The sequence below is a fragment of the Aplysia californica genome, unplaced genomic scaffold, assembly GCF_000002075.1.
Source record: "Aplysia californica isolate F4 #8 unplaced genomic scaffold, AplCal3.0 scaffold00442, whole genome shotgun sequence".
Taxonomy (NCBI): Eukaryota; Metazoa; Mollusca; class Gastropoda; order Aplysiida; family Aplysiidae; genus Aplysia; species Aplysia californica.
Genome location: NW_004797712.1, coordinates 285,219 through 298,608, shown reverse-complemented (window position 1 = coordinate 298,608; position 13,390 = coordinate 285,219). Strand labels below are relative to the sequence as shown.

Genomic DNA, 13,390 nt, shown 5'->3' with positions numbered 1-13,390 from the left:
AGGGGGGGGGCAGAAAGTGGAGACAAAAGCAAATGGCAGAACAATGTTAGACAGCAGGAAAGGATGTTAAAAGATAATTAAAGAACAGTCTGGAGCTTACGAGTGCACTACATCGAGCATGGCAATGGAGGTCAAGGCAATAACAAAGGCGCTGGAATGGATCGGTATGGAAGCATATAAACATGCCCTGTTAGTCACAGATTCGATGAGCACCCTAGAAAAAATCAGGAGTGGGTGGCTCTACAGTGACTGGAGAGTTTCCATTACACATAGCCACCTCCTAAGGATTACATGGGTGTTCTGCTCTGGTCACACCGGGGTGCACGGAAATGAACGTGCTGATGAACTTGCCAGCAAAGCAGCACCCAATGGCCGAATCATGCTCGACCCACCAATGGTGATCGCCAGATGCAAGGAGAGCCTTCATGACCAAGAGGAGACAGACTCCCACACGCTAAGCACAATAAAAGAAGAGTGTGTGCAGGGCATAGCGAAAAAAAGTTTGCTCCGAGGAGTGGTCAGGCGTGTCTCAAACCGGCTCCTCATGGAGACAATTAGCAGGAAGACCCTGAGGTGGACGCTGGAAAGGAGAGATGAGCAGCTAAGGACATGTGCCGCCTGCTATGATTCTAGCTCTGGATCCAAGTAAATCCAAGTAAAGGATGTGAAAGGAGAACATTTTAGAGAAGAAAAACCCGGAAAACCTGGGACATATTGAATGAGAGGCAAACACCTTAACCCCTCTCTCTCTCTCTCTCTCTCTCTCTCTCTAGCATATAAAATCTTTGTCTATGGTCTATGGCCGGGAACCCATTCACATCTGGGTGAAGTGAGGAAAAAATTCATGTCTTTTCCAAAGACACAACGTCGGGCCTGTGGCTCGAACCCTCAAACCAGCAACGTCACGATAACGAGTCAGGTAGACTAACCACTAGACCACCGATGCCACAGCAATATGATTAGTGAAGGGAGAAGGGGGGGGGGGAGAAAGACTTTAAAAAAACAACCTATAAACGCTGGGATTTTTTTTCATATTGGCCATTTTATTCATCTTTTCATTTTAATTTTTTTTAAACATTATCTCTATTGAACAGCAACTGTTAGAATGAGAAACATTCCTCCTAACATTGTAAAAGAAATCACCAAAAGTGAAAGACAAGACATGAAAAGATCACAATACTAGAATTGACAAGCAACTGTAGATATAGATAAATTTATAAATATGACAGCTCATTGAATACATGTACATGAAAACATGTACTCCAGACTTCAAAAAACAACTTACAATCCTGCAAAATAGAACTGCTCAATTTTAATTCAAACGAGCCGTCTGTCGCATCATTAGTCTGAACAAATCATGACACTTCACTTGATGAACCTCACTACCAAACTTGAAATTTCATTTTTAAGCTTTTTGAAAAGTAAATATACAGATCATTTAGCCTGGAAATACAAGTAGATATTCACAAGGCTATCTAAATCAGCACAACTTATTTTGACAGCTGCCACACTTTTGACACCGAAGTATGGTAATAAGTCAGACCTATTTTCTTAAAAAAATAAGCTCATTTCCTTACCACAATCAAAGAAAAAGAGAGCTGAAACTACACAATACAAGTCCAGGATTTTTGGTGGGTCTTTTTTCACATTTATGTCAAAATTCATCTCAGTTTTCAAAGTCATTTGATTGTGGGAAAGAAACGCCGACGTTGCAAAAATTTGATATCTACAGTAGTGGTCAAGAAAGAAACAAATAAAAGAATTCAATCCAATCACCCAGAGTGAAAACTTTACAGCCCGCGACACAAGTCTGATTTTATCTACATATTCTACTCCAGGAGGAAATGTTCCCAAAGGAAAAGGAGAAAGTTCATGAGAAGAAGAAGAGACATTTACTGAGCAAATAAAATGCAAATGTACACAAGTACAAAAACAATGGCCGGGTGCACAATTACTCTGATTGAGGAACGTATGTCTACTCACTACACCTCATTACAGGTCATGTTGCGATGCTTACAGACTTTAAAATAAAATTTAAAAATATTTGTGACCACTATATCACTGCTGTGTACCATCTCTGACACACCCGTACCCTACAAAGCAATACAGTTCATTCTATAAACTATTATAATGGAAGAAAATACATACCTTTCGTATGTACATTTTAGCATATGAATACTTTAGGTTGGAAACAGATGAGCTTATCCACAAAACATCTACATATTTTTGTGTCAGCTACACTTGGGAAAGCTAAATACACATGTATCTTTTAAATGTACATTGTAGTACACAGATACTTTCAGGTTGAATACAGATCAGCCAGTCTAAAATAAAATCTACATATTTGCGTATTATATGTACACATCAGTACACTAATTATATAAGTTCCGAGTTCAATCTTCACAACTGTGCAACCACAAGTTACAACAGAAGTGGCGCATAGAAATAAACCTCAGTCTAAATTTAAAAACAAGAAGAAAATCCTTAAAACCTGAAAGTCATGGAACAAGGGACTGCTTCTGATGAAATCAAATATCTCAGCAATCAAGAAATGATGCACTGAGTACTTGAAATAAGAATACATCGTTTGTGTGGTGCTCCTGAAAAAAGAGACCATTTTGATCACAGAAATACTTCCCTCATTCATGATATTTCTTGAGGAAAATTTAAAAGTATACAGAGAGGTATGCATGAGGCATGCGAGATTCACAAATCTAGAGAGTAGACGTCATTACTTTCAGAGACAAAGTTAACTCAAGAAAACTAATTCCTTAAAGTTCAAACAAATATCACAGCTGACAAATGTCCATGTAATACAAAAATTTCCAACCCCAGTTCTATTTTCAAAGTAACAACAAAGTACTATCTGATTAAGTCAAAAATAGAGTAAAACTGCAATTCCCCTTTTCCACTTCCTAAAAAAAGAGGAAGTCGACCAAGAATGGTCATGGTTACAGGGGTATTTCTTTGCAATATCAAGATAGAAGACTGCTTAGAACTTTTTTTTTAAAAGCAAACTCCCAGACTCGAGTCATTGATTTCTCAGTAGAACACACTCAAAATTCTTGTCATCAACACTCCTCTCTTCCTCTTGTCATGGCTTGCGATGAGCCACTCCACTTGCTCCTGGCTCCATAACTGGTATGCAAGAACCAGGGAAAATGTATAAAACGCTTCAAAATAACATAGAAACAATACCAGACTTCACAGAATCACAAATAATATTATGATAAAATGAGTACGAGTACAAAACATTGGTCGCGGCAGTGTTACCAATAATAACAAAAGTGACAATAGACCGAACACACGACGATATGTATCATGTGACCAGCTGGACCGGCCTAGCCGTTCTGCAGTTTACCCTTGTGAGATGAGCTCTGAGATATTTTGACATTTCAAGGGATTTTCGACGAAAAAGTAGGTAACCTTTTGACCATTCAATATCAATGGGGGGGAAAGAGAGATGGACCAAGATGGGGCAGTTTGGACATAATATATAAGCAGCAGGCAAATCACAACGACTGCTTTACATATGTAAAAGAAATCACCAGCTCCGAGTGAAATGAACGGATGAACTTCTTGCACAATGAACACATTGTTGAGAAGAAAAAAGGCAATCATTATATTGAGTTTTATCTGCTAAATGTTAACTTTAACAGACTTCGCCTTCTTGATCTGCAGTTTAGAATAATAAAACACCTTTGTTTTGATGCTACTACATCTTTTTTATTGTCTTGGAGGAATTTTGGGGAAGTACGGGGACGGGGAGGGAGATTGTGTATGTCAAAATTATACATCCAACTATCGTGCATTGTTTACATTAGCACGTAATCAGTATTGCAGTTCTATCCAACAGCTATATCATTATCACTATTGACATTATTGTTATCATTATCGCAAACTCAAGACTGACAACAACAAAAAAGAAGTAACCATCAATTTTTTGTTCCTACCAGTTCTCTACCATAATATAGCTCCAACAAGTGCTTAAAAATCACTTAAAATGAAAAAAATCAATCCCTATGCAAAGTCAAATTGCATATCAAGAGAAAATGCTATTTAGCTCATTTTATCAAAGTGCTGCTTCTTTAAAACCAGAAAAACCATTAAATCAAATACTCCCCAGCTACTTTCTTGAACTCAAGGAAATATTTTGAGGCTAAAACATTCATTTCATTTTAATCGCTGGCAAATTTTCACAATCGGGATGAGGAACCTGACTGAGCACTCTTTTTTAAAACTTTTGTTGTAACTGTGCTCAGAACAAGATCAAATAATTTGGTGCTTTGTTTTTTTGTGAAATCTAACATGATTTTGAGGGGAGGCACATACCATATGTTAAAATTAAGACTTCAGTACAAATCTGCTTCTAAACTACGTTACTGCAGTAGATAACTTTATATTTCTTTCACTTTTCAAGGCAAAATAAAGCACGATTAGTTTAGCAGCATATGATAAGGTGAAGAAAATGACCAAGATAAAATTAGTTGCTGTAACAGAATTCCAAGCAAACTGTTGAAACCCAAACTAGAAAGAAGAAGAAACACCACCACGTAAAATACAAGAACAAACCGTGGCCCTTCAAAACTACTCATCGTACTTGTAAACACTGAGATCTTTAATAACTTTTTTTTCACCTAGATCTAGCAACAAAATAATCGTGAAGGAAGGTAAAAATTTTAGAACCAACCCGCTTTTACATAATAGCTCCTTAAAGAAAGTGGAGAAGGATTACTTCCAATTTTGTTTTTTTCAGTCTCCATTTATCGAGGTTACGTCTTCTTGTAACCAATAGATATTCTGATCTTTTTCTCTTTCGTAAAAGATCTAATTTGTTACTTCTGCAGTGAGCATTTTGAAGCTGCATTTAGACAAATTCTCAGCTGAGATATTTCAAAAACTACAAATCTGACAGTTATTGTTACATTTTAGAAATGTGTTGTATGACCAGGCATTTTAAGATATATACTTCTTATTAAAGCTTTCGTAAAAGTATGTTTTTGCTACTATAAAGAAATTTAGAAGCAAAAACTATCTGGTCAGAGCTTGACAAAATGACAACTTCTAAGAAAATTGAATAAAAACTAAAAGGGGCCACAGCTGTTCAAGTTGGACATTACCTAATTCAAATTACAAAAATAATACTTTCTAGAAAAGCCAAACAAAGAAATTTCAATTAATTATTTAAAAAAACACAAATTCTGTATATCCCTTTATATCTGAAAATCATAAACCCAGTAAAGGTTAAGTGTTAGTCTGGTAAAAGACTTCATAAAAAGCTACACCCAAATGCAAATATGAAATGGAATATGGAAAAAAAAAAAAAGAACCCATGATTAACTACTTGCCCCCAAAGTTTTCAACCTGTGAAAATAAATCTTTCTAAAATTTTTGGAACATCCAGAAAATAAACTTTGTAATTCCGGACTTATACGTTCTGCCTAACTTTACAATAAGAGAGGGAAGCACACATTGTTAACAGCAATGTTATTAACTCTATACACTCAGTTATATTGATGGACCATATCATGTAAATGATAGTCCATGTCATATAAACAGAGTGTTAAAGATAGAATATTGCACTTCAGACTTTAATGAAGTTCGAATTATCAAAAGGTATGGAATGGCCGACATAATCCAAAATTAAAAGTGGGGCAGTGGGGAAAGGGGGTGGGGGAATTAATCTACTAGATGTCTTCTTGACATGAACATAATTTAGAATTTGTAGATTCTTTGCCTAAAGCATTAGAATTGTGACATAGGAGCCAACTATGGCTGTGTTCCAAGATTAAATAATAAAAACATCTTAACATTCAAAGGTTTTCCTATTGAAGTATTCAATGCGTTTCCCAGTGATGCTTCCCTCTCTTTCTCTCTCTAAACCCCCCAAAAAGGCAAAATAAGCTAAATACCAAAGAATAACACCACAAATTATAAAATCATGCATATGGAACTACAAGACAAAAACCAAGTCTTGTTTTATTAAAAAAAAAACACCCTCTGTAAGTAGTAAAAAATCTGATTAGACACTGGTTATTTCCTCAAGACATTGAAAAAATAGCTGTTCCTACGTTATTAGTATCCTCCCTGCTGTAGTCTAAACTAGTGATGCTGAAATTGCACACGAAACTCGCTAGCTGTTTACATTTCATATGATTAAAGTTTTTTTTAATTGAAAATTCATTTTGCTTTGAAGGCCATCCCATGATGTACATGTAGAGATTTGCTAGTCTTGACTGTTTTTGCCTAAAGGCTCCAAATCAACTTAATCCAAGAAATTCTATTTTAATACAATGTCTATCAGCTGAAGGAAACTAATTTAAATGTTAAAAAATGATTTTAAGTTTAAACATTAATTTTGTATAGGTTTCTGTCCTCAATAGGATTCACTCTCTCTAGATATATATATATGCTTCCTGCATGTTAACTTTGTTGTCAGTCAAATCTCATATCTAGAACACTATGACGTCTTTAGCCACAAAATTTACAAATGTAAAATGGCGAGATTTTACTGTCTCTATAAATAAAATTTGGATTTCCATGACATTATTCATTATTACGATAATTAATCATTATCCTAGTTTTAAAAAAGACAATAGTAATATCATTAATCTTCTGATATCAAATGCAGATATCTGGCCACACCCAACTCCATCCTGCTCCCTATCACCTCTTGTGGGATAGATGATGCATATTCCTAAAATTACAGATGCTACTCAAAGGTGGTATGAATAGCTTTTTTTCTTCAGCCAAAACACCTGGACTTGTAACCTTGTCTCAAAGATGACTTGTATAGTAAGACGCAAGTCTTAAACCATGCATTCACATTCTTATCCTTTTTCCAGGGAGTCACATGGTGTGCATCCTATCTCAACAGTGTCTTAAAAAAAGAGTCAAAGCTAGCAAAGAAAGTTTGCAAGTTGAAGTTGGGTAATACGCCATTAAATGAACATGTGATTTCCCTATTATGCATCAGTCCTGTATGAAAAGATATACAGAGAAGTCCTTCATGCTCACAACACTATAGACATTTGTTGCGAGTTTTGACATGCTAAACTTCCCTACACTGGCTTGGCTATCATCGATTTTAAAGAAAGTTGACTACAGAATTATATTTCAAGAAAGCAAAGTCTTTTAAAAGAGTTCTATTTGATTATAATATGAATTAAGTTCACAATCAGTCTGATGCAATGACTTCACGGGGCGGGGGGGAGGGGGGTCCTCTGAGCAAGTCCTTGCCTTTTCCTCTTTATAAATCAGTCTTTTTTTTTAATTTAGAGAATTCCAAAATTTTATACAAGGCCGTCAATATAAAAATAAAATAGTTCAATTCATGTTAAACTTTGCATCTAAGTTTCCTTTGAACTACCAATCTTTTCTGCAAACACAAAAGGCCGACAACTTCAGTTGAAATATTCAATATGACAGTCCAAGAAAAGTGGTCATTGCTTCAGACTGAAAGTTTTTGTGATAAAGGCACAATATCCAGCTCTAGCCCATCAGCGCTTGTTCTTTCTTTGAATACATATATGAATTTGTACATCCATAATATTAAGTGTGGAAGTGGAAGGGAAATTTTAGTAAAATCATCTTGCAACATTTGTTGTTTGTGACAACTACAACAAGACAATTCTAATTAAATTGAAATACATATTATATCAGTAAGTCGGCTTTTCTCTTACTATCATTTATGTTGCCACTATTATTACCGTCACTGAGACGATCATCATAGCGGATACTTTTTTAAAAAATCTTTTTCGATCTAAAACTATCATTAGGAAATAGGCTGCAGCTGTATCTACACATAATTTGTGCTACTGTTGTTACTGCCATCTTTCCTGTAACTGTCAGCTTTTTTTTCTTTCTCTCGTCTTCTACTTTCTGTCTTCTATTCTGCTTCAAGGGATTTTAATTGAAAGCATTTGCCCAGACACCTTGAGCCTAGAACTGAGTACTGTGTCTTGCTCTTTTTCCTTATCTCATTGTCCAATGACATTTGCAGTTCATCTGTCCATTCAAATCCATGGTTTGGAAGAAAAAGGGGATTTAAAACAGACAGAAATAGAAAAAAGATGAAAGGAAAAGGAGAAGAAGGGAGAGAAGGGGATGGGAAAGAGGGAAGAGGCGTAAAAGTGGGTGACACTTTGCTATCTCCTCCATCTTATCTGCCAAGTGTCTTCATGTCTGATAATGACAATAGCAATTACTCTTGGCACACATTTCGTGGTGACAGGTAAGACATTGCTGGTGGAAAAATAGTCAATTTCAACTCATTTATGACCATTTTTAAAATTCTGCGAATGGAAAACAATTGCTGCTTGCAGCCAGGGATGGATACAATTTTTCTATTGAAAAAATCCTAGTTTTGACATCAGAAGCAGGACACCTTGCACATGAACTTAAATCATAAACAAAACAGTGAAGTGCTTATTCACGACTTTTTATTTTTCTTTGCCATAAAGAAATCTTGAATATTGTGAAAAAAAATCAGGTAAAAGCCCATCCCTGTGCAAAGAGAAAAAAAACTTATCTAGCAGACTTCAGACAAGTAACTTGAAACCACAGTATGCATATTGTCATTAATCCTTTAAGCAGAGTTTAGACTGAGACAAGCAAGAGGCCAAAGAGGGTAATGTTAGAATGGGGGGGGGGGGGGGGGGGAGACTTTTAAGTTCAATAAGAGTTGGTTTTTTCCTCATAATTTAAGTCTCAATAGGTTTCCTTTTTTACAATTTTCCTCAAAGTCGAAGACAAGAGAGTCCATAGGAAGAATGAAAGAAGAAAAGAGGAGAAAAAGGAGGATGGGGAGGAAGGGGGGGGGGGAATGAAGGACACTTTTTTGGGGAAGATTTTGTTTTTCTCAGAGCTCATACTAGGGCAGCCTGCAGAGAGGCATAGGTGCAGTTGGAACGCTGGCAGATGGGCTGGCTGTGGAACATCTTCTCAATGGACAAAGGCTTGCGGCAGCTCTCGCAGTTCTCAGGGTAGATCTGAGTGTACATCTCAAGGCCAGAGTCCTGCATGGGAGGGAGGGGAGAGGAAACAGAGGAGGGGGAACGGTTAGTTGAGAACATGGGAAGGGAGCTAGAATAGGCAACAAAAGATAGACCTAATCATTGTTGTTCTTACTCCCTTATTCATCCATCTTAATGTTGTAATATCATTGTGCCTACTGACATTTTCATAGTCAATGATTGTCTGAAACAAATAAGACCACTATCATGACCCTCGGAAAAGGGACACAGCACAAAAAATTTAAGTTCAGAATCTTAAAAATTACTCAATATCACTCGGTAAAGATAATGATGAATGAGAGAGGAGTGTACTGGTTGCTCTGACAGAGTAAAAAGTAAAGTTGTTCCCACATCTGATCCGAACGCTGGGGATTGCCTTGTTAGTGAGACAACTTCCTGGGCCTTCGGCATATTGTGGTTGGGTGGCTAGTTCCTTTCCACGCCACCTTCACTTCCCCAACTTGAAGTTAGGTACCCATTACTGAGGCTCGAACCCGGACTTTCTGCTTTGGAGACGAGTGAACTAACAGCTCTGCCACCGCACCCTCTGAGGGAGTATGTGACCTGAAGATGTCCTCTGTCTGCTTCTTTCAGAAATTTGACAATCAAAGCTGCCTTTATTAGAATTGTTGTGTCCATGTTAGTTTTAGTTTTAGTAAGAATTTTACGGCACTTGCAATACAATTAGGTCGTATTAAGAGTCCAAGATCAAAAGTGTTACAAAAGAGTAACAAACACAGTAAAGATAAAGATGACTGGCGTTTGATAGTTAAGAAAGAGCAAACCAAGAATCACCTGCCAAGAACCCTCCAACCCTTTTCAATTATGCCCTGATAAAGATAAAAACAGCAGAGTTACCCCCGAGTATCGTGACTGCCCATCGTTCAACCAGCTCACTATTTTGACATTTTCCAATCAGCCACAAGTTCCAACCTTCAATGCTGATGGGACCTTTTTGTATTTCCTATACCTCCATATTCCGACCATCACTCTTCTTTTAAAAAAATGTCAATTCACATTTTTGTAAAAAGAAGATAGTATTAAGCAGATTTCACTTAATATTTTTCCATCCCAAAGAGAGTAATGTCCAAACAGCTCTAACGACCGCCTGTCTGAGACAAGGCAAAATCAGCTGTACAAACGACCACTTCCCACTTACACCCTTGCATTTGTTTTTGTTCACTATTAGGTCCCTTCTCTAGCGCCCAAAAATAAACGGCTCTAGGCATTTTATAATGTCATATCATAATGAAACTGTTCACGAGGGCCAGCAGTCTTGGACAGAATCAACTGTACCTTTCCCTGTCATTTTATGCAAGAAAAATTCTGAAATTATGCAAACTGAGCCCAAAAATGTGAAATTATGCGATTCTGTTAATTTTAACAAAGAACGATAAAGGAAAATAATCAGAAATTATGCAAAAAATGATCAAATTTTGCTAAATTATGCGGGGTGCATAAAACCATGGGGACAGCTGTATGCTTTCTAGGAAATTGAGATTGTTTCAGAATGCTCTCAGGTCTGCTGGGGTAATAGTATAGATTGTGAAGCGCATAGAGCTTGCTGTTGAGCGGGGATTTGCGCTATACAAATGCTATCTATTATCATTATTATTTGTACTTTATAACAAAGACACCCAGCACATCCAATTTTTCTGCTCCACTCACCTTCCACAGCTGAGTGAGGTCACCCACAAACCTGTCCATCATCTCGCGGGTGTGGTGCGGGGTTGGGGCGATCCGGAGACGCTCGGTTCCCTTAGCCACAGTTGGGTAGTTGATGGACTGGACGTAGACTCCGTACTTGGAAATGAGGTCATTGGACATTTTGGTGCAGATCTCGGCGTCACCAACCTGAAACATCACACACCGACACATGAACATCTCTCTTCTCCTCATTTTCAATGCTTTAGTTTTATAAAGAGTTTTACAGCACTTACAACACAGTAAAGTCATATAAGTGCCAAAGATTAGAGGTGTTACAAGAGAGTAACAAACAGAAAAAGGAAGGAGGAATAAGGTTGAGTGATGTTTGATAGGAAAGAAGGAGCAAAACACACCAGAGCACCCGCCAACCACCCACTTTCAATGCATCTTTTGAACAAAGCTTTCCTCCTAAACAGAGAATATCTTAAGGTAAAAGTACACTTTTAACATACACATGGTTCAAACCTATGAAGATACTTTTGTATTTAAAACAAGCTCAAAATAGTCAAAATTTGCAGCTTAAAATATATCAAAGTGTTGCAGGACACATGCCTCCACTTTTTTGTCTCAACTATCGCACAAAATTATTTAAATTCCTCAATAAAGGAAGAGTAAGGAAAGAAGCAAAACAGCTTACCATAACTGGGATGATGTGACTGGGGCTGTGCTGAGCTGGCAGACCGTTGGAGACCAGTTTCTCCCGCAGGTACCGCACATTGGATTGCTGCCTGGCCCGCAGTTCTTGTCCCTCTTCGCTGGCCAGCACCTGAACAGCAGGGGACAGAGACGTGTTATAGCTACCAGACATAGAAGCTGCACAGAAATTCTCGTGAAGTTTTACTTACTTTCGCTAAAATTGGTGTTTAGACAAACGAGATTTGGCATATACCAGAAAGGCAGATGATAACTTTGCATAAATGAATCCATTTGATATGAGAGCAATAATTAGTACTATACAATACGAAGGCCATTTACACTGAACTGATATTACTTCAGACTTTGCTGTTTTAGTATAGTTAAACTTTTTGTAATGTATCTGCTGACAGTTCAGTTCCTCTAGCCACACTGACAGACCTGACCAAGGCTTAATGGATGAAGAGCAAACTAGAATAATAGAAGCGAAAAAAAGGTGGGTCCACAGATATTTCATTTTACCTCTCAAAGGAAAACAAAAAATAAACAAACAAAAGACACTTTGGTAACAACGTGATAGGTTTCCAGTACTTGAAACTATTGTAAAGAACAAAATAACACCTTGAATGCGTTTGAATCAGCCATAACAATAGAAGTAACGGATAGCATAAATGTAGATGATTTATCTTTAGTACACCCCCATCAACATTTTAAAAGTAATTTATGACGCAGGCTTCGGCCCTGCCTGTCGGGGGTCAACCAGGGCAGAGAGGGTGACAACTTCCCAGTAGAAACACAGACATACTCAACATAAATTCTCCGTCTAAGGGCACACCACAGATGCTGGTCAACGGATGATAATCCATTGTTCAAAATAAAATTTAAAAATCACAAATGAAAATTGAAAAACAAAAAAAATCAGCTTGGATTAGAAATGCCCAAAGTACCTTGACTGAAGCAAGACAGCCGGACAACACAGTTGGGGGCAGGGAGGTGGTGAAGATGAAGCCAGAGCCATAACTACGGATCATGTCCACCATTTTGGCCGAGCCCACGATGTAGCCACCCATGTTGCCAAAAGCTTTGCCTGAAAACGAAAAAGAACGAAGTTGAAAGAATACCTCAGGACAAGAGGTCAAGTCAAAATGAGTTGAGACGCACAGTCAAAATTGTACAAAACTGCCACCCACTGTCGAGGAGCAAAGTGGTAACCTGATGGTTAACAGGTGCTTTGACGAAGTCGGTTCCCCGTACTTCTTTACTTTGTTTGTACAGTCCTGCCACACGTGTAGCAAAATATCAAAAGCAAGACAGTCCTCCAAATAAACCATTTGAGAAATGAGAATCTGAGGTCACCCCTCTCAAGTTTTTAATGAGCTGACGGTAGAAAGGTGCTTCAACATTGTTAATTCCTTGTTCTTTGAACTTCTTTTCTTTGTCTTTTCTTTGTTTCTTTTGTTCTACCCTGATCCAAGTGTGGCATAATATCAAAATATAAAATACACACAGACCATCATCTGAATACACCATGATATGAGAAATGAGAATCTGCTGCTATCCAGCGACTGACCTAGAGTTCCCGAGATGATGTCCATCTTGTCCAGACAGTTGTCCTGCTCCCCAACACCGGCCCCGTGATCCCCGTACAGCCCAACCGCGTGGACCTCGTCCACAAAGGTCAAGGCTCCGTATTTATGAGCCACGTCACACATCTCAACTGTTGGGCAAATGGAACCTGAGGAAGAGAAACGATTATGGGATAGCATTAACTCTTTTGCATACCACAATTACTATTTATCAGCACATGGTTATACAGTGTGGAGAAAGGCAGTTGTATATCGGTACATGAAACAGAAAGAGCTAAAGCTTTTTTACTTGCATGTTTTCAATTGGTTTTTCTTTTTTTTAAATCAGCCACTACTTTATGTTAAGGAAAAAAACCCATGGTGAACCAGATACAAAAGAGGATCAAAGAGAAGCAAACATCATAATCAATGTCATAATACATTGAGAAAAAAACTCTCACAAACAACCTA

At 37.7% G+C, this 13,390-nt stretch overlaps 1 protein-coding gene across 5 annotated transcripts in view; it reads right to left on the bottom strand.

The window, feature by feature from the left end:
* Nucleotides 1-1,022: 1,022 nt before the first annotated feature.
* The window catches only part of LOC101856525 (5-aminolevulinate synthase, erythroid-specific, mitochondrial), a 73,164-nt gene continuing 60,796 nt past the window's right edge, over nt 1,023-13,390 (bottom strand). For all 5 annotated transcript variants that reach the window (XM_013086180.2, XM_005104925.3, XM_013086181.2 and 2 more), the window contains exons 8-12: nt 12,925-13,089; nt 12,302-12,441; nt 11,359-11,487; nt 10,683-10,868; nt 1,023-9,017 (exon numbers count right to left, since the gene is read on the bottom strand). In XM_013086180.2, coding sequence (XP_012941634.1) covers nt 8,868-9,017; nt 10,683-10,868; nt 11,359-11,487; nt 12,302-12,441; nt 12,925-13,089 — 770 coding nt within the window. In that variant the 3' untranslated portion in view covers nt 1,023-8,867. The remainder of the gene's footprint in view (nt 9,018-10,682; nt 10,869-11,358; nt 11,488-12,301; nt 12,442-12,924; nt 13,090-13,390) is intronic.